The 22,175-nt window shown below is 43.8% G+C and overlaps 1 protein-coding gene across 2 annotated transcripts in view; it reads left to right on the top strand.

Moving 5' to 3' along the window:
* The window catches only part of LOC140309402 (spermatid perinuclear RNA-binding protein-like), a 72,034-nt gene that overhangs the window by 43,388 nt on the left and 6,471 nt on the right, over positions 1-22,175 (top strand). Inside the window, exons 6-14 of one of the 2 annotated variants that reach the window (XM_072387246.1) lie at positions 2,472-2,575; positions 5,710-5,805; positions 5,895-6,006; positions 9,501-9,598; positions 12,245-12,335; positions 12,557-12,625; positions 19,689-19,897; positions 20,613-20,762; positions 21,553-21,687. In XM_072387246.1, the coding sequence (XP_072243347.1) occupies positions 2,472-2,575; positions 5,710-5,805; positions 5,895-6,006; positions 9,501-9,598; positions 12,245-12,335; positions 12,557-12,625; positions 19,689-19,897; positions 20,613-20,762; positions 21,553-21,687 (1,064 nt within the window). Of the gene's footprint in view, positions 1-2,471; positions 2,576-5,709; positions 5,806-5,894; positions 6,007-9,500; positions 9,599-12,244; positions 12,336-12,556; positions 12,626-19,688; positions 19,898-20,612; positions 20,763-21,549; positions 21,688-22,175 lie in introns of both variants that reach the window. The other variant, XM_072387245.1, reaches the window with a different exon arrangement.

Genomic DNA, 22,175 nt, shown 5'->3' with positions numbered 1-22,175 from the left:
TGGCAGAGAATCATCTTTAAACGAAACCTAACCCAACATTTCAGCGAAATGTCAAACAGACTCAGTCATAGTGACATGAAACACACTAACTTTTACATTTTAAAGTCACATTATAAACTAAACCAATGATTCCAGCTTCATTTTTCAAGGTGATTGTTAGCTTTAAAAGTTTAAATCCGTGTAGATGTGAGCTTTGTTCTTTATTTGCACATTTCTGATGAATTTATGACATTAGTTCCGTTTTCAAAGATAACTCGTTATTCTTTATTCTTTATTCTGTTCACAAAGCACCTGGAACATGTTTTCATTTAATTTCAAATCAAACTATACGTCATTTTATAGCGACTGACTGAACGAAGTCTTTTAAAGTTTCACTCGTTGTTCGTTTAGACAACAGAAAGTCAAATGAAAACTCGCCTCTGATGGCTGCAAAATAAACTGCAATAAACTGTCATTTTTTGTGTTGTTTGAAACCTTCTAATTTAACATTATTAACATAATGTAACATACAGTGTAATCAAACCGTAACTCGGTTTAATCCAACCGTAACTCAGTTTAATCCAGCTGTAACTCATCTTAATCCAGCTGTAACTCGGTTTAATCCAGCTGTAACTCAGTTTAATTCAGCTGTAACTCGTTTTAATCTAGTTGTATCTCAATTCAATCTAGCTGTAACTTGGCATAATCTAGTTTTAACTCAGTTTAATCTAGTTTTAACTCAGTTTAATCTAGTTGTAATTCGGTTTAATCCAGCTATAACTCGGTTTAATCCAGCTGTAACTCGGTTTAACCAACGGATCCATCTGAATCAACAGATTTGCTGATATATTAATAGTTATCTTTTAAAAAATGTGTAATTTCTTTTTCAAATAAAATGTAACTCTTAATACAGAATTTTGAAAATAACACACTTTATAACTGATTTTACTTGGACTTTAAAGGTGAAATTGGTTCATTAAAGCCAGCAGTAATCATTCGTATCGCATGCCTTTTTGGCATTATTTGGATTTTAATTTCTTTAATTTATTTCAGCCTCATGCAGCAGCTTTAGTGGCCACTATGAGCCACCTGCATACCTTCCTGTGACCGGTCATGTGACCGGTCATGGGTCACAAAGTGAAATTCTTTTCATGGCTTTCTGTTGGGCTTCACCTCAGTTTGCATGTTCCTTTCTTTGGAAAGTCTCCACCTAAACACCAGCTGTCAGAGGTGCATTTCTGACCCTATTACCCAGCAGTCCCCGGGGCAGACCATGAGGGCCCTCAGTCCGTGGTCATGGAGGAGGAGTGACTCAGGATGAAACCTGTGTCTCTCGTCGGCTCCTTCGTTTGTCCTCCACCTCTTCCATCCTGTTCAGCTTTCACTACGATCTCTCCAGCAACAGACTGCTGAACCACACACTCGCCGCTCGCCGGCTCCTTTTACTGCTGACCCGTCCAGCGCAGGCCGATAAAGTGGCATTTAAATACCTCAGATATCTGAAACTGGAGGCCACGCTGTAATTCCCTGCTCCATGAGCGGGAATTTGTTGATACTCTGTCAGCATTACTGTCAGCTGTGAAGAAAATAGCCCTGATTTCATCTCTGAGCTCTTTGAACCATAATGACTCTGAAGACGCATCAATCAGGATCGAATAATTGCAACTTGGAAAGGCAGCGTTTCAGATTGGTTCCCATCTTAAAGTGTCCAAATGAGCCTTCATCTCAGAGCTCCGCGGTGTGGTCTGCAGTCTGTTCCCCTTCTGTCCGTCTGCTTGTCCACAGTGGGCTCCCCTTTAGCTGCTCCCGAGAACAAACAGCCTTCACTTTCTTTCCAGGGTGGCGTTCTCACTCTCAGATGTTTATGTTGTTGTTGTCATCTGCTGTCACTCTTCTTCTGCTGTCGTTCTTCCATGGCTCGGCCATGGCAGGAGCGCTCCCCACAGGAACCCGGTGTGGAGAGACTGTCTCAGTCAAACATAAACATCTGACCAGCCCCGCAAGAGTGAAAATACTAGCATGGCGCCCCAGAAAACTGCAGAGCAGGACAGTTTTTCACCCCCAGGGTCTCCTGCCTGTCACCACACTCAGCCAATATTTCTGAAGTGACATTTTGATCTGTAATCTGGGTCCTGAGTTGTTGCCATGCTCTCATTTTCGTCCTGCGCAGTAAGCGATAACACACTAATCGGGCGTGATCCATTGCCTTCAGCCACTGATCTGCATCTAGAGTGAAGCTCCGGCCGGGCAGCAAGACGCATGCACTCACATCTACTCCAGTTCCTCCTTATGAAAGATCCTGCCTTGTGCATGACAATCCCTCTTTTCCCAGAAAGCCACGCAAACTTTCAAATTTCCCCCCCTCCCAGCTCATTCGGTCAGATCAGTGGGTTTGCCTAATAATTAGCCGTCCAACCCTGCTGCCTGTGTGTCTGTGTGTGAGCCGGAGGTCAGGGAGCTCACATTCAGTCTGCCCCGTCTCATCCTTCCAGAGAAGGGCGGTGATGAGGAGAGGCAGGATGAAGAGGAAGATGTCCTGGACAGGCAGAAGTGCCAGGCTGCGCTGGCTGCACTCCGACACGCCAAATGGTTCCAGGTGAGCACAGCTGGGTCGCCGTCTCTTTACTTTCAGGCAGCCGGTCTGAAATGTGTTTCTGAAAATTACCTTTGTGTGAATTCATGTGCAGCAGCCAATATGGTTTGAAGGAAACGTGACGGCGCCTTGGCTCCGTTTTTATCAGCTATATAAAGGCACAGTTTTAATGAACCGTCGCCTCATTTCATGCAGCCGTGCGGCGTTTTCACTCCTCGCCACTCTGCTAAAACCAACACTGTGCAGCTCCACCACCTCAGCCTTTACATCCCCACTGGTTTCTGATTCTCTTGATGTCACAAAGATTTAGAAGAAAAAAAAGCAGAACATGAACAAAAGGAGTAAACGTAGGTTAAGTTGTCAATTAAAGGGGAACAATTCCAGTTCCAGAAGAGAAACCATCTAAAATGCAACAAAAACTTCATCTTTCAGTTCAGTTAATCTACTTAAACCTGAATTCAACAGACAAGGAAAGGATGGTAAATGTATTTGTCTTTAACCCAAACTCATACATCACTTCTTACTTATTACAGTTTTACAGGCTGTGTCTAGAACTTTATACCAGCAACAAAATCAAAGAAGATAGCGGGAGGAACACATAAAATCAGAAATGTTTATAGAAAATACAAGTAACAGCGTTCTGGAAGATTCTACAAGCTGATGGTGACAGGTGAGGGTGTCAGGATTAGACATAACAGGAGCACCCATCAAAGATTTGGTCTTTCAGTATCTACAGAGCAGAAAGTTATGAACAGATTCAGGGAGTCTGGGGAAATCTCAGTGTGGAAAGTCCAAGGACAGAAACCACTGCTGGATGAGCTCGGAGCCCTCAGGCAGCACTGCAGGAGAAACCGTCAGGCCACCATGATCCATACAGCCACATGGGCTCAGGAGGAGCTGGGAAAAGCATTTCCACTCAACACAGTCCACGGCTGCATCCAGAAATGTGAGCTGAAGCTGTATCACACCAGGAGGAAGCCATATATCAGCTCTGAGCAGAACCACGGCCCAGTTCTCTGGACTCCAGCTCATCTCAGATGGACAGAAAGACAGTGGACACGTGTTCTGTGGGCAGATGAGTCCACGTTTCAGCTGCTTCTGGGAAAAACTGATGAGAAAGAGCATCCAGGCTGTTCTCAGAGAAAGGTTTAAAGCCAGCGTCTGTGATGGTCTGGGGCTGCATCAGAGTCCATGGCATGGAGGGCTTCATCTGTGTGAAGGTACCACTGATGCACAGCTGGATGTTGGAGTTCTGGAGAGACAGATGCTGCCATCAAGGTGACTTCTGTGGTTATTTCAGCAGGACGATGCCAGACCTCATTCTGCAGGACTTCCAGCAGCTTCATACACTCAGAGTGTGTGAGCTCGGCTGCCTGCCTGCAGTCCACATCTGTCTCCTGCTGCAGATGTTGGAGCATCATGAAGAGGAGAACCAGACAACAGCAACCAGGGACTGCTGAGCAGCTGGAATCTGGGCTTCAGCAGGAATGGAGACAGATTCCTGTGAAAAACTGCAACAACCAGTTTCCTCATAGTTTATACACAGAATACAGTGATGTTGGTCAGTGACAGTTGTGTGTTTAACACACAGCATCAATCAGTATTCTTTCTCTATATTATGAGAAATACCTCTGGAGTAGCTCTTCCTCGACTCTTTCTCTCAGAAGGAAACGTGAAAAAGTGCTTGGCTGGAGTGACGTAACCTCAGCGGATACGGGGTCACGAAGGGTGTCTTCACACAATCAGGTTCCAGACATGCAAGCTGCTGCTCTGTCGTCCTGCCTGAACCGAGGCGGGTGAGAGTCAAGGTCAGGTGTAGCGGTGAGCAGCTTCCCTCAGGGAAAGAGAGCTAAATGCCAAGTAGAAGGGAGTGAGGGGGTAGTGTGACCTGAAGGTGAAGCCGGATTCTGTTTCATCACCATCACACGGGGGGGGGGGGGGGGTGCTACGCCTGAGGACCTCCACTAATGTGTAATAACTGTAGATACAGTGAGCAACACTTTCTCTCATCCACCATGTCTTCACCTGAATTAAGTTCTTCCCTTTATTCTAAAGCGTAGCCTTTCGGGTGCAAATTAAAGCGTCAGTTATCTCACCTTCTCCTGGATATTAACCAACTCTTGTTCTTATATTCTTCAGTCCGTTCACTGTGACAGCGGAGGACTTTGTCCATCTTTTATATTCAGCAACTGCCTGTAATGCAGGAGTTTAAGAGTGAGGTTAGGATGAGCTGCACTGATCTGTCGTAGTTGGACACTACTGGCTACTTCTCACGGAAAGGAGCCAGTTTAGGAGATCTTGGGCATCTGGTCAGGATGCCTCCCATCGGGAGGTGTTTCAGATCCAGATGTGATCCGGCGCTTTGTTGTTAATGTCTCCCGTTGCCATGTCAACGACGGGGAGATCAGTGCTCATGCTGACATGAAACCAAGCAGATAGCAGCTGAATGTGTCCATGATGCTGATGACCACACAGCTCAGTAAATGGTTCTGCTTTCATAATGTTGGACATCACAATAACAGGTTCAGATCTGTAGAGCAAACTCACGATTCTGTTTCTTTTTGGTTGAAAAATGATTAATTTTATCTTTGATCTGATCTGATTAGGTTAGTTTATTCGACAGAGACGGTGAACATTAGCCAAAAGGATTAAAAACTTAAAATTAATGAAATCATTTCAGCTCACAGTTCATCTAAGAATTACAGAGATCCAAAAAAAAAGACGAGCCAGTCTTTGTCTGTCCCTCTGAAAGCAGCAAGTTCCTCAAAAACAACAGAAGCAGAACTTTGATAAAGTGTATAAAGGAGTACGTGCATAAACATGAGCTGACAGATCACATATTCATGGCCCTCAGAAGAAGAATTTACAGCTAAAAGGCGTACGGATGGGTTCTGTTGGGGAGATTAGAATAAAAGCAGCTTATGCATAAGATAGGTGTGGTATTTATTCCATCCTGTATCTGATACAGTTAATGTTGCCAAGATAAAAGTCAAGTTCACCTTCTCTCCGAGGCGTTGGCAGCATATTGAAACTTTTGGGGTTGTGAAGATGCCGCTGGTCCCACATCTCAGAGGTGTGGAAGTGTCAGCAAACACACACTTTGAAATGCTCATCATGTCGTCCATCTGCCCCTGCAGGCCAGGGTCACAGACCTCAAGTCCTGCGTCATCGTTCTGAGGATCCTCAGAGACGTGTGCAACCGCCTGCCTGTGTGGCAGCCCCTCAAAGGATGGGTAAGTGAGCCATGCAGTTCAAACCCTGCGCCCCAGGAAGAGAACGGTGCCCACCATGATCTGGTGTCTCATCTGGTCACCCTCTGCAGCCTCTGGAGCTGATCTGTGAAAAGGCCATCGCCACCTGTAACCGGCCACTGGGCCCCGGCGAAGCCCTGCGTCGTGTCATGGAGTGCATCGCCTCAGGGATCCTGCTCCCAGGTCAGATCCGCTGTTCACCGCAACTTTTGAGCTATTTTTGCACTTGTGTTTGTTTCTCTGCTGAAGAGCAAGAGTCTGCAGATCATTCAGGGCTTCTTTAATATTTATGATCCTCATGGGAACTGTCCTTATAAAATCGGATGCATGCAAAAGTGGAATTTAGAAGCAGCACATACAAATATGGGATTTATACAGAGAGCTGCTCAGAGGGGCGCTGCAGCTAAGGAGATAATACATATCTCAGCATGGTGTGCAGTGTGTTCTTATCTGAGCAAACTGCACAAGTGGAGGACAAAAGAAAAACTATCTACAGCAGATGAACAGGATCTGAAAGTGATGTCCTTAAGAAAGAGGAAAAGACCTGAGAGAGAACTATTCCTGAAGATAAATGACAGAAAGCTTGTCTGAGAGGGTTCAGGCTGTGTTGGAGAATTGAGCAAATATTGACTTTAATGCTCCTTAGAATTGTACAAACCATTTCCTGTTTGCCTGGAAGTGTAGAAAGACATTAGGAGGGTAAAGACCCACGCACAGGGCTGCATGTTTAAAATAAACTGGCTGGTCTAGCTGGTGCTTCAGGCCTTCGGTTATCAGTATCGTGTTCTCGCTCCATGTGAAACAGTGGCCTAGTTAGACAGGCCTCCTCTGGGCGTCCTGTTGGGAACGCTGTGGGGACACGAAGACACATGGCTGCTGCTTTGGGCCATCAATAAATGTATGTATTCTCTCCAAGAAAGAGCCTCAAGCATGTGGAGCAGAATAAAAAGATTTTCCTTTACCAAAAAGACGCTGAGTCAGGAGGAAACGAGGCAGTTTTCTCTTCTACCGGAACACAAACGATATTCTGATATCATACTTGTGTTTAACTAATCTAACAGTTTTAATGTTGTATGTGACTTAATTCTGCCAGAAATTAATTTATTTGAGCCATTATTGGTTGAATCGTAGCGACTGAATCCAGTAATCAAACTAAATTTCAGTTTCTCTTTCCTGCAGCGGCACTTTTCCCTGAATGATGGGACTGAAGTAGAGAAGCTTTCCCTAAATCCAGGTCCAAAGATGGCCGTCAGGCTCTTAATACGCTCGACTTTAATTAGCATGTTTATGATGGACGCCTCGTGCTTTCTGCTGCATTTTTACACGAAATGCCTTTATATTTTAAACCTTCATCAGTCTGTGAGGACTCCCACCATTTAGAAACATTCTGGTGTGTCCTCCTGTGTCCATGGAGCCTCAGGGTCAAGATTTCAAACCTCTCAGACTTAAATAGGTCAAAACTTCAGCCGAACTCCAGCCCAGATTATTGTTTGATCAATGTGTTTAAGCTTGTGGCCTTCAACATCAAACAAGAAACAGAACAGAAAACATACATATATATATATATATTATGGCATGCCGTTCAGGAAATTAATCTTTGAATATATTCAGAGTTTCATTCAATATATTCAAGGTTCATTCAATATATTCAAGGTTCATTCAATATATTCAGAGTTTCATTCCATATATTCAAGGTTCATTCAATATATTCAAGGTTCATTCAATATATTCAGAGTTTCATTCCATATATTCAAGGTTCATTCAATATATTCAAGGTTCATTCAATATATTCAAGGTTCATTCAATATATTCAAGGTTCATTCAATATATTCAAGGTTCATTCAATATATTCAGTTTCATTCCATATATTCAGAGTTTCATTCCATATATTCAAGGTTCATTCAATATATTCAAGGTTCATTCAATATATTCAAGGTTCATTCAATATATTAAGTTTCATTCCATATATTCAAGTTTCATTCAATATATTCAGAGTTTCATTCCATATATTCAAGGTTCATTCAATATATTCAAGGTTCATTCAATATATTCAGAGTTTCATTCCATATATTCAAGGTTCATTCAATATATTCAAGGTTCATTCCATATATTCAAAGTTTCATTCCATATATTCAAGGTTCATTCAATATATTCAGAGTTTCATTCCATATATTCAAGGTTCATTCAATATATTCAGAGTTTCATTCCATATATTCAAAGTTTCATTCCATATATTCAAGGTTCATTCAATATATTCAGAGTTTCATTCCATATATTCAAGGTTCATTCAATATATTCAGAGTTTCATTCCATATATTCAGAGTTTCATTCAATATATTCAAGGTTCATTCAATATATTCAGAGTTTCATTCAATATATTCAAGGTTCATTCAATATATTCAAGGTTCATTCAATATATTCAGAGTTTCATTCCATATATTCAAAGATTAATTTCCTGAACGGCATGCCATAATATATATATATGTATATATATATATATATATATATATATATATATGCCAACCAATCAGATACATGCACATCCTCATGATTATATGAACCATTGAGCACTTAAGGGGCTGCTGGGGTGCAGAGTGGGCTTAAAGCCAATCAGTTTCCCAGCTTTGGATCAACTCCCAGAGTCCTTATAGATGCATGAAGTTTAAGACGTACTGGAATAGGTTTGTTTTGTAGGTAAATGGTTTAAAAATCAAACTCGGAATATGTTTGCTGTTGCACTACATCACTCACTGTTGGTAGCTCCTATAATTAATTTAATAACACAAAAAAAGCTGCTCTGCGTTTTATTTAACCTCTTCTAAAAGGACCACTGCCAGCTTTATTTTCCCCTCACCTACTGACTGAATTACTGTATTATTATTTTACACGGTTCATTTAGTCTTTGAATAATAACCCAAAAAACCGAAAAGTACATTTTCCGTGCGCCTCTGCAGCCTTGTTTACTCCTCGTATCCATGGAAACGACGCTTAAAGCACACATAGAGGCTCTTTCTCTGTGTTCTTTCTGCTTTTCTTTCCTCAGCTTGAAAATGTTTGGGTTAGAAATTCGGATTTTTATTAGTTTATTCTCAGAAAACGGAACAGAAACGCTACTTTCTTTGTTTTTACTCCAAACAGACCTGAGAGTCTGAACATTTCATCTCCTCACAGCACAGATGATGCCTGATATTCAGCCGCGTTACGGGATGTTAACTTATTGAACGGAGCTGCATGGAGTCGATCTTTGACTCAGTTTGCTCTGTTTAACTCACCGAGTCGAGACAATGAGCTTAAATGTAGCCTTGAGGAACAAGGAGCACTTTACAACGTGAACATTTAGCCACAGAAGTATTTTTATTGCACAGCAGGCGGCGGGAAAATGTTTCCGCTTTAGCCTTCATTTAGCTTCTGAGTCGTGTCCTCAGAAGTGTTTCTTCCAGCAAAGCTGCTTTTGTTGTCTGATCCTTCATCTGGGAAACCTTCAGCTGCTCGTTTGATCAGCGAGGAGCAGCGAGTCGGTCCTTGTGATGACGTGATTGGATTTTTAAGGTTTTCCTTCAGCACTGAATCATTGATGAGTTTTTCTGAATTCAGAGGGTTGTTTAATGGATTCTTTTTCTCCTCCCATCATGAGAAATAAAGATGGGGTCAAAGAGTTTTCTGGTGTTTCTTCACAGGAGGTCCAGGAGTTCACGACCCCTGTGAGAGGGAAGCCACAGACGTCCTGTCGAACCTCAGCGCCCAGCAGGCGGACGCCATCACACACAGCGCACAGGTGTGTCCACGCCACAGAGCAGCCGCTCCGCCGCCGTCACCGTTTAGTTTAAAGTTTTAAAGTCTGAGCTGAAAAATAAACCTTCACCGGGCTGCCATGGCGTTCCAGAGCTTCTCAGATTCTCAGTTTCATGCCTGTCCACCTCTGATTTTAGACAGATCACCACTCAGGAAGCTTTGATTGCCTCAGACACATTTCAATACGCCCAGAGGCAGAATGGAGGCTGGAAGCCGATCCACCGCCGTTACGCTTCTGTGCCGTTATGTGAGGTCGTAACCGGCGAAACAATCCCACCTCGTGTGTGCTTTCACACGTTGGACTGGCATCGCCAAACTCTGACCAGCAGCGCCGTCGTCACTCTGGCTCGAGGTGTCAAAGGTCACAGCGACACGGGACTCCGCCTCCGCCACTTTTCTGCGCCCTTAAGGCCCAACGCATGTGTAAAAGTTGTGCTCGTACTCTCATGTGCGCACAGAGCTCCGTGTGGATCAGGGAGGTGTGTCTGTATTGTAAAGCATGCTGCCTCATCACATCAGGGAGAACAGCCTCTGAGTCTTGTTCCACGTCAGGGTGGTTGCATCCCACAGCCTGCATTTCATAGCCTGAAATCTTTCCCTCAGCTTAGCGATAAGATTCCAAAATGTCATCAGTTGTGTTATTAGCTGGTTGGTGGGAGATGATGAAACTGCTGGCCTGTAGGTCAGCGGTTATTGGAGATGAATTATGTTTGAAAATCACCACATTAAGACATTTCAGGACATTTCTCTAATAAAACCCTGATTTTTTTTTTTTTTATAAGCATTTCATCTGACAAAATCACCACTCAAGTAACATAGAAACGCATCATGCAGTGAATTCAGCTGAACTCACACAGACGTGCTTCTAAATGAAAAATGAACATATCCTGGAAGGTTACAACCCATGTTAGAAAAATTCTCTCAAAATTAGGCTCAGAGTCGCTGGATACAATTAACACAAAACATTTATTTCTTGCAAGAAAGAGACAAGTCAGCACCACCTGTCAGGAAGCTGCTCAGAGTTGTCTGCTAACAAGATGGTGCTAATGCTAATTATATTGTTTATGCTTGCTGTCCACACAATGCTATGGGAAAAGGCAGTTCTCACCACTCATTATTATGGGAAGAGACGTTCAATGTTATGAAAAAGGCGCATTTCTCACCATTTAATATTATGGGAAGAGACGTTCAATGCTATGGGAAAAGGCAGTTCTCGCCACTCATTATTATGGGAAGAGACGTTCATTGCTATGGGAAAAGGCGCTTCCCGCCACTTAATATTATGGGAAAGATGAGTACATGCAGTCAAAACACTTTTGCTTGATACACAGTATTATGAGAAGAGAAAAGATGGGGGGGAGGAAACCTCCCTCCATCACAGAGCTCTTATTCTTGCAGCTTTTCTCATAGTATAACTATAAATTTTCCAACAACCCAAAACATCTTTTGTTCAGGTGTGAAGACTCTTTAGCTCTTGGTTAAAGGGACGTTGGCAGAAGCTTTTGGGGAAAAAGGGAGGATATCCCACCCTCGTTGTCCTGTTAGCTTCAACGGTTCGACCTTAAAAGCTTCCATTAGCGAGCCCCGTGTGCCCAAAGGTGCTGAAGTCCTTCAGCAGCCTTACATTTCACCAGTGGGGTGAAAAAAAGCTGCTTAGTTTTTATTAAACAGAGAAATCTCTGCATTGACTCATCCTCTTGAAGTAACATCATTATTTCAGTATTTTTCAGGGATTTAACAGACACATCGGTGCTGTTCAGAGTCTCTCAGGAGATGTTTAAGCACAGCGAAATCTCTGATGGCTTTTATTTCATGGACGTCATCTTTACATCAGCCCCACAGAGCATATAAAACTCGCCTTCCTGTTTTCCTGCAATAAAACCAGTCGCAGACGCTCACTTAACTGATTGGAGTCATTAGCCGCCCCGATGGGAGAAACTCCTCAGCGGTGTGACCTTGAAACATCCCACCAGGGTGTATTTTCACCCGGTCTGCTGCACCGAAATCAGCATTTTTCAAGGAAATAGGACGAGAAACGCTTCCTCCTGCTCCTCTGATTGAAGGAAGGTTGTTTAAGGTGAGTCATGTCAGCAGTGTAAATATGTGAATCCACAGAAAGCTGACCTCTGACCTCAGACTGCGGAGGCCTGACAAACTGGCAGCCTAATTAGCCATCCAATGAGCGTGGGAACAGGCTTCACCATTTACACCCACACAGCCACCATGGCTGCTGCAAATGGTGCCGCTGTTGCTGTGCAGCACACCGAACAACAAAGTCTGCCCCCGGGCCACATCCTCACACTCATCTTTCACTCCCATCCTCTCGCTCCGTTGCCGTCTTTGTTTTGCTCCGATAAAACGGAAGTCTGGGAGTACTCTTCTGTACTTCTGCTCTGTTTGTGCCCACAGTGTTTGTGTCTCTCCACAATAACGCTTGAAGTTTCTCCCGACAGAATTAGTTGGTTTACACTAGCTGCTCCCACAAGTTTCCCAGATAATTAAAGCGTATTGATCAGAGAATAATTGGTAGCGTTGCTGCCTGTTTATTTCTCTGCTCTGGGAGAGCTGGAGGTTTTTGCTGCTCTCCCACCTCAGTGATGCACCTTCCTCTGTCTGCTGTTTGTTTCAGCATGCGATACGTCTCCTGGCGTTTGGACAGCTTTACAAGGTCTTGAATATGGATCCTCTGCCTGCCAACAAGCCTTCTCCAAGGCTGTTAGGTCTGTGTCGTATCATTTTTTCATCTGTGTGCATCCATGTGTGCATTTAGGTTCCTATTTTTATCTCCTGCCATTTTCTACTCAGTTTTTTTACTGCCTTCCTGTTACTCACCTGCTTAGAAACCGTGCAGAAAAGACCCCGGCGACACAAACAATAACATGTTTAGATGATGGTGTGTGTGACATTTTAAGTGATCGCTCTGTTTGTTTCTGCTCTGCAGGCGGTTGTCAGAAGAGGCTTCGGGAGGATGTGGGGTCGGATGACAGAGACTTTATCAAAAGGATGAAAGGTGACTTTTACCATCAACTGGCTGGTTTCAGCTCTTCCGCTCGGCTCCAAACTGCAGGAACTGACACATCTGACTGACTGCTGCCTGGTTTTAGATACTGAGTTCAGAGAAGTGCTCACAGTTGACTCAAACAGGAATCAGATGGTGCTGAATATTGATTTGACCTTGAGTTATTTGAATTATTCTCATTTTTTTCACTTGTGCTGTTTCCTGAAAGTGCTCAAATCCAAAGATGCACAGTTTGACTCTTCGAAGTATCCTGGTGAAATCTGTGGTTGGGAAGTCTGGAGGCAAGTCTTCTTAATTCTGCTTGCTCCCGATGGATTTCCCGACCATTACTGCGTGAGATTTGTGATGGATCCCCCAGGATCCCAGTCCTAATGCATCTCTCTGGTGTGAATGATCGAACAAATGTGTTGCTATTTAAAGCGAAAGCATGCAGCAGCAGAACTATCAGCATTTACCCAATTACGTCTACTGAGGTCACAATTAGAAACCAGTCTAAGTGCCATTAGCGTGCTAAATCACATGCAAATAACAGCATACCTGGCTCTTATATACCTAACCTCAATATCAGGGGGATAAAATAACTGTGGAAAGGATAAAATGTGTAAAAACAGTGAGAATAGATGATAAAATATAACAAAACTCAAAATATAAGAATAGATACATGTACACGGGATTAAGATTTGGAAGAACTATAAGATATAACAAATAAGATTCAATTCAGCATAAAATAATTAAGAAGTAAATATCCACAACAGTGCACCTGTTTCCTGGAAATATATAAAGAAATGAGGGATGACTCAAGACTTTTGCACAGGTTTGCACAGCTTGATGCTGTCGCTGCATGTGTCTGAGAGACAAACTGATGAGACTGACAGGAACGTTTGAGTCCAGTTCATCTCCCCTGAAGCTCATATTAGGAACCTGTTCCATGCAATTAGAATTAGGCAAAATACCAAATGTGAACGCATAAAACTGAGCGTCAGTCACCAGAAAGCTGAGCAGATCAGACGCGCCACATCACAGGGAGGCAGGCTGAAAAAACTTGGTGTCTCTTAACGGGAGATAAGTGGATATTGATCGAGGACAGAGACAGAAAGCTCCGATTGTGAGTGTGTGTGTCAGTGTGTAAACACCATCTGACTGTAAACAAGGTGCTTTTCAGAGGCCGTCAGCGGGGCTGAAAGAGGTGAAGCGGTGAGGCTGAGCTTTTCTTAGAAATCTCCAGTGTGATGAGGATCCAGACAACCCGACGGGTTAGAAATGGCAGACTGTGTTCATCTCTGTGTCAAAGGACAGAAAATAAGCTGAACCTGCCTGAATGTGACCTATTGTAGGCTGTGTTCAATTCAGCTGCAGACTCTGATATCCTCACAGAACCTTATTGGATACAGTTTAGTGGCACCAGCTCATCCCCGTCATATCTCCACGAGGCATCAGTCGCCATATCGCCCCACGGCTTGACAAAGAAGTCAATGTTCTCGCAGCAGTGGCCTTCGGTGAGATGCATCTTTGAAGCAGAAAATTGAGTCGCGGTATCAGATTTCCTCAGAGCTGTGAGGCAGCGTGGGAAGAAGCATCCAGAGTTCATCAGGAATCAGTCAGTCAGTCTGAAGTCCAGACACCGGGTCATGTGACGCTTCACTCCGTCATTTCAGATCCTGGAGGCGTGGAGCCGGAAAACTGAAGCTGGTCCCACTGAGCTCAAACCAGATGGGACCGCGTGTCGCCATTTTGCCTGAAATGACTCTTACTGACATCTAGTGGTCAGGTTGGAAATAGAAACCATCTGAAATACGATCCAAATAACTACGAAGACTGAATTATTCATCAGAGAGAAACAAACGGGACTAAAGCTGCACTCTGAAGAGGTTTGCTCTTCATCAGAGTTTCAATCAAGTGAAATGCAGATCTTTATTTCTGTGTTTTCTGTTATCCAGGTAATAAATACTGTAGAACGACCCTTATAGATATGAATCATTCGAACTGAACGCATGTCGGAGCCAGTTCTCCACAAAGTTCAAGAAAACCGAAGGTCTCTCTGTGATCCTGCTCCTCCACCATCAGAGCAGTGATCCTCACACACAACTCTGTCTTCTACCAGTCATTTATAGTTTTGGTGCTTTTTTTCTCCCATTAATGGCCTGAAGAAGGCAACATTGTGTCCGTACATTCCTCCGTTTATACTGCTAGCATCAGTTTGTGTGGTGAGCACACGACCTTTTGAGAGCCACCTTCTTCTTCTTCTTCTTCTTCTTCTTCTTCTTCACCTTCGTGTTTGATGGATCTCTGCCTGACCTTTGTGTCTTGAAGGAATGATGATCTCTCATCTTTATCTTCACTTTTTCTGAATCTCGATCTGGAATCAGCAAAACATTTTATCAACAGCGAACATCTGCAGCTTATTTTAACCAGTGAAAGCTGAACACTGATATCAGAGTTTAGGAAACAATTCAAATTCAAAGGCTGCAGTTATTGCTTTTCATTCTCAGTTAATCCCCAAAAAATGAAAATATTTATATATATTTCCAGAGTAGAGCCTACTCTGCTCACACGGATCAGTTCAAGCTTACTTAGTGAAATTAATTTTGATACTTTGAGGATAATTTCAATTAATTTCTAAGTTAAAGTGCCCAATGTTCGCTGGTTGTACAGGTTAATAATAAACTATTGGCTGTAGAAGTACTTAAATCAGAAAATAATCACCAGATTGACTGACAATAAAAGTAACTGTTTGCTGCAGCTGTAAATAGTCCCTCCGCCTCCTCCTCCCTTCAGTCTTGGCTGTCGGTGTCAGTAATTAAATCGGTACTCACTGGGACGATCGACCAGGCAACTCTCATCTGCTTCCAGTTCAAAGGAGGTGACGGGAGGCAGAGATGGAGAGGGATTAATACTGCAGGCAGCGGCCACGCAATTATCCCACCTCCTCACCACGCTCACACACACAGAATGCATTAACACCTCCCCCTCTTCCTCTCAGCACCTGTCCATCAGCACCTTCATCTTCTTGCACAGTGACTGAAACTATCCTCACACTGAGGCACACTTCAGTCCTGAGTGCATCACTGTGACCATCACAGGCAGCGAGCTGCTGGACAAACGTCACTCAAACTGACTATTGAAGCTGGCTGATATCTGATCAATGCCTCTGTAAACAGAAAACCATCAACTGTAGGGAGTTTTAATTAGAAGTTTGTTCTATTTTCATCACTGTCATCATTGACTGTGATGAAAAATTCTCAGAAACTGAAGCAGATTAAAGACGAAAAAGTCTCATCTTTAAAAAGTATTAATCCCCTTAAAGTCGTCTGTGCAAACTCCCAAATATAGCATGAGATACGGCTGCCAGTTCTCCAATATTCAGCGAACAGGGAAACATGAATATGCTAATATGGCTCCGCCCACAGCTCTGTCACGCCCACATTGTAAAAAACAAATAATAATGGCTGCCGACTCATTTAAGGTGGTCGTAAAACTCAATGCAGGCTGTTTTAAGGCAGTCTTTCTCACATTTTGGGGTTACGACAAAATCAAATATGTTTAAATTTCTGCCTTTTAAACCAAGACGTGCGTTGTAGTCACTTCCAAACGCAGTAACCATGGCGATGAGGTAAAAAAAACCCGGCACGGTTCTGTTGGACCGTGCAAAAGGAGGAGCGACTAGTTGCACTATGGCAACAGCACAAATGTCTCTACGAAGTTTCATCTCCTCGTGTCCGTTTTTTTTTTCTTTTTCGCCAGTTTTTCAGCACACAACGCTGCATTTAGGATGCAGCCGTGGCTACTTGTTGTGAAGGATTTCCATCAGGTGCATGATGGGAAATAGTCTCGTAAAATACCAGCTGTGATTTTACAAATAGAGACCGAGAAAGATCTCAAGTTTTAAAGTCTCGGCAACATATTTAGTCTACGACTTAAGCGTAGTTTATACTTCCTCATTTCAACGATGTAACTACGTAGTAACGAGACGTCGTGGAGACGCAGCCCATAAGGTGATTGGTCCGCTCAGAACGTAATTTCCGGCAGTTGCCTTTTCCGGTCTTAATGGCTGTACACGGCAAAGAAGCTCGTCAAATCGGCCCGTTGACATTAAAAAAATATCAAAAGTGCATTTGTTCATCCTGGTCCCTCAGTGGGTGAACCAGTGTTGTAAATTCCCCCCCATTCAATATCGATGAGCTCCAACTGCAAATACAGCTGCTCCACCTCGGTTGCCATTGGTTACTGTTGTTAACTGTGACCGGAAGAGAAAGCAAGGAAAGCAAGCACGGCTATAACCCCTGAAACCACACAAACACACAGCCACACCCCCCGAGCGGCATGGAGGAGTATAAACTAAGCAAAGTGACATTGTCTTTAGATGTGAGAGGGCGTCGGGCATTAGTCTTAAAGTTGTGCAGTGCGCGGAAGACAGCATGAGCCTTGTGGGCTTTTCATGGCGGCAACTGTTTCGAGAGACGCTGCAGAGAGACGAGGCTTCAGTGGGAGCCTAAATGATGCTGTCCCAACCATTTATCCAGGATAGAACAGTACCAGCAGTCAGCCAGTCAACCTTTAAGTTAATTTTTAGATGTTATCTGCATCCCGCTCTCTTTAGCGATTCCTGCACATGAGCAGTGAGAGCAATGAGGCCTGGTCGGCCGCCTCAGCCTGGATCCTCTGCCTCAGCCTGGGAGTCAGTGGACCCCTGGCAGAGGACTTTTCCCTCGTGGTTTGATTGCAGGAATAGACAACAAGTGCAAGACCGGGAAAATAACACATTAATAAAATAAACCCACCAGTTGAGCTGCCTGTTCATGTCTTACTGTCTCAGATAAGCAGAAATTAAGTTTGTCAGGTAACGTTAAACCTTCATACTGTTAGATCAGATGTCTTTCAATTCCTCACCTGCTGCCAGCCTGCAGGTGGGAAGAGGCGGGGAGGGAGCATCTGACACCTCCTGTTCTGGAACTGAGACTTCGACTCTGTGTCACACAGATGCTGAGAACCAAACTGCACACATTAGATACAGGCAGCAAGTCTCGACCTGCAAAACTGACTGGCTTGTGCCTGTGAAGCAGGCGATTGGTCTCCCTGATTATGAAGCCCTGTTACCTCTTGCGAAATATAAGACTGACTGATGTTTATCCAGCTGTTGCTGGTGGTTCGACCCGTTTGTCTTCTTTCTCTCATGTTGGACACCTCACAGATGTGTGGGTGTTCTTCCCAAAGCTTCACCGTGGTCTCTGACATGCTCGGTATACGTTTGTTTTACCGGGTTTCCGCCTATCTGCTTCCATATGGACTCCTTCAACATACCGAGCATGTTTGATCAGACGTGGAACTCTGACTAAATAAAGTGGCACCTGTTGGTGCTGTCTGAACAGTATTACTACTTCTGCCCTGTGGACACTTCCTGTCTTTGTGGGACTCGTGTTGTTTTGGCTGTTTCTATATTAAAGGACACGTGGGCGTGATAGCTGCTCCCTTCTCAGAGTTTTGATCATAATAACCTGCGTGTCCTCAGTGTTGTTGTCTGTCCATCTTGTTCATGAGTTGCTTTCTGTGAAAATGATTTTACCAGCCCGAGTGTTGATGGCCTCCACAGTGCAGAGGCTCGACCTACCATCTGTTCGTTTGTAGGAAAATCTCTGCTCTGCACAACCTGAGAACATGTCAGCAGTGCGTTTATTGATTTTTTCTTTTCTTTTTTCTTCTTCTGCACATAAAGGAAATGTAGAGAAAGAAATCCAAGAGAAGAAAATCTCTGATCACAAATAAATGCAAGTCTTTCTATCTGTAGAATCGCATGAAAATAAGATTTATTCTCATTTCATTACTTAAGTTTAGCAGGTCGCTCTCAACGTTTTGTTTAACATTTACATTAAAATTATCCAGAAACGGCGAAAGTAACATACCAAGAATGGCCAGATGTGGCTAAAAATCTAATACTTTCCCTCATAACAGTGTTTCCCCTGACAAGAGAGAACAACATGCTGTTGTAAATATGAACCAGCTGAGTCTACAGCTCTTACCGCTTCAAACAGATTTACACTTTTCAGCCATCTGCCCGACAATTTTCCTTTAATTCCTGTTTTTTAACAGCAGGCAGCTTTCATCAGAATAAAGCTGTACATTTCCTGCTCTGTAACAATCTGTTCAGTGAACATAAAGGATGTTTCCCTCAGAAGCTGATATGTCTGTGTTGTTTTCACTCTCTGTTTCCAACGTATAGTTCTGTGTGGAAGTCTTAAGACGCCCTTCATTTCTTTATATATCGCAAATACAGTATCTAAGGTACAAATTGAGTCGATACCTGGTCTGAGCTCCTTTATTCTCCAACTCAGCCTGAACCCTCTGAGACCAGCTTTCTGTCATTTCTTTAAGGAGTCTTCAGGAATAGTTCTCCAGGCTTCTTGAAGGACATCCCAAAGCTCTTCTTTGGATGTGGGCTGCCTTTTGTTCCGTTCTCTGTCAGATGATCCCACACTGCTTCAATAATGTTGAGGTCCGGGCTCTGGGGAGGATTCATCCCTCCATAAGACCTGTTGCCACTGATTTTCAGTCCACTTCTTGTGTCATTTGGCACAGCTCAGCCTTTTCTCCCTGTTTCCCTTCCTTAAGAACGGCTTCTTGACAGCCACCCTTCCATGGAGACCATTTCTGATGAGGCTTGGGCCAACAGTAGATGGATCAGCTGAAGGTCCAGATGCATCTCTCAGGTCCTGTCAGGTCACAGCTGGATTTTTTCCTCTTTCTTAAGGACATCACTTTCAGATCCTGTTCATCTGCTGGAGATAGTTTTTTAGGCCTGACACTTTTTCTTTTGTCCTCCACTTGTCCAGTTTCCTCAAATGTTTTAAGGACACACTGCACACCATGCTGAGATATGCCAAGTTTTCAGCTAATAGCTCTTTGGGAATCACCTTGTTGCTGCAGAAATCCTATTTTCTGTCTGTCAAATCTTATCTTTGCTGTTTTTCATAGATGCAGCTAAAGAAATGAGTAACTGCAGGCTATATTTCTTGTAAAGGGGATCTACATTCAGCTGACGTGTGCCTCTTCCCTACTTTAGTCCTGGACTGGAGGATGACGGATCCAAACCATCCCATGAATGCTCTAATGCGTCTGAACCAGATCCACCCGGGTCTTCAGTACCGCCTGCTGTCCCAGTCTGGGCCCGTCCACGCTCCAGTCTTCACCATGTCTGTAGAGATCCAGGGAACCACCTATCAGGCCACTGGGAACTCCAAGAGAACAGCAAAGCTCCAAGTCGCCCTCAAGGTAAATAAAGGGTTTAAAGAGACGGACCAAAGGTACTGAAATAGGAAAGTTGTTGTTTGACCTTTTGAAATGAGCAAACATCAAGACATATTTGTTTTTAAGCATCGATCTGCAGCTAAACATTGAGGATTGTGCACTGCTGGATGGAATAGAGTTAAAATTTAAGCTTTGTTCCTTCAGTTTAGACTGATTTTTTATTTTTTTTGTCTCTGAAGTGAAAATGCTCTCAGTCTTAATTTCAGAAATCTGTTTGCTTATTATTCTAGTCATAACGTGGTTTCTGTCAATACATCTAACACCCCTCAGACTTTCAGACAAAAAACCAGGCTCAAACACTTTTTTAGAACATTTTAATGATGTTTTTGTCTGCTTCACCGACCTTCCTGTGAGTGAACAACAACCATTGTCCTCTCTGCCTTTCACTGCAGTTTGTCTTCACTCTGTTAAAAACCCGACCGTTAACGGAGACAAAAAACAGCCGAACATGCAATCGATGAGCGAACAGAAGATGATGTCTTATTGAACTTTAGCTGCTGTCACCACTGCATTCACACGTGCAGCGCAGCCAGTTTTGTGTTGCTGTTGTTGGCTTTGAAGCAGCAGCTGTGGGTTGAGTGCCTTGCTCAGGAACAGCTCAGTCAGAGGATGTCACAGTGTGACGCCTTCAGTTTAGCAGATGCATGTAAAACAATGTTTGTTCTGTTGTCCTCTTCAGGCGCTGCAGGCTCTGGGCTACGTACTCGGCTGTGACGCTGACTTGGACTCGCTGAGCGCAGACGAAAAGTCAGACGGCGAAGGCAAGAACGACAGGATGTCCACGAGCTCCAGCTCCACATCCATCACCTCCTCCACAGAGGCACAGGAGGTGGGAAACACACACAAATTGGTTTTACCATCTGATGATGAGGAGATACTTCACTGACCACAACACCACCTCCGTCATGATATAAAATAATCACAAATTTTAAATATCTGAAGTTTCATCTCGTCAGTAAAGCAAACCAACCGTACACCTCAGCATCTGCATCCAAACTTAATCCCTATCTCTTGCTCCGCCAAAGGTAGATAGAGACTGGGTGTCATGATTGATGACCAGCTGACCTTTAAAGATCATGTTGCCTCGTGCCGCTTCGCTCTGTTAAACATAAGAAAGATCAGGCCATATCTCACCCAACACGCCACCCAGCTCCTGGTGCAGGCCACGGTCTTCTCCCAGCCCGTGCAACGCCCTCCTAACTGGTCTCCAGTCTGTGCAATGCCCTCCTAACTGGTCTCCAGTCTGTGCAACGCCCTCCTAACTGGTCTCCCAGCCCGTGCAACACCCTCCTAACTGGTCTAACTTCAGTCGGCCTAAAAGAACACGTCACCCCTCAATGAGCTCCTCTGGCCGCCCTTAGCTGCCCGCATCAAATTCAGGTCTCTGATGTTAGCCAAAGTCCTTAATGGAACCAGTTTTACATGCTGGTGACTCCAGATGCTTCAGATATGCTTGTAGTCAGACATTTTAGCTGCTCCAAACATCCATGACAACAAATGTGACTTTAACGCATCTTCTAACATGTGACCGGGCTTCTCTTTTTACTTCATCATCATTAAGACTGCGCTGAGTCCAAATGAAGCCTGCAGCTGACTCTCTTCTTCCTGTCTGTCAGCAGTCTCGAGCTCCAGGTCCAATCCTGACGGCGGGAGGAAAAAACCCGGTGATGGAGCTGAATGAGAAGCGCCGCGGCCTCAAATACGAGCTGATTTCAGAGAGCGGAAGCAGCTACGACAAACGCTTCATCATAGAGGTACGAAATCTCACACACACACACGCTGACACCCTTCAGCTTCATAGATTTCCTGTCCGCCTTTCACTGGGTCTTATTAGGAATTGATGAAGGAGGGAATGTGTTTTATGTTCTGCAACTCGCTGCTTCCTGCATTTCAAAGAAACTTCAAATGGCAGCAAAAACAGCTGAACACGAAGCCAATTTATCCAATAAAATCTCTGTGTAGTTTTAAGGCCAAATGTCCCAACTGTGTTCTGTGATTGAAGCTGCATGTTTACTCTGAGGTTTCATTCTTTTCTGCCACAGCGTAGTGATAACTGCAGAAATAACGGGCTGCACCGTGTGTCACCTCCGTTTCATTACATTTGTCTCCAGGGTTAAAAAGAGTGCGTGCTCCTGTACATCCACAAATATTACTGGAGTTTCTGTCATTGCCACTTTCTGAGTTGTGCATGATGTTCATGTCTTTGGAAGCTTCAAAACATCCAGCTTTAACATTTGGTAGC

Source organism: Leuresthes tenuis, unplaced genomic scaffold (genome assembly GCF_036924035.1).
Source record: "Leuresthes tenuis unplaced genomic scaffold, fLeuTen1.0.hap1 SCAF_6, whole genome shotgun sequence".
In the NCBI taxonomy this organism is placed as follows: domain Eukaryota; kingdom Metazoa; phylum Chordata; class Actinopteri; order Atheriniformes; family Atherinopsidae; genus Leuresthes; species Leuresthes tenuis.
Note: the sequence above shows the minus strand (reverse complement) of the source record. Positions and strands in the feature narration are given on the sequence as shown.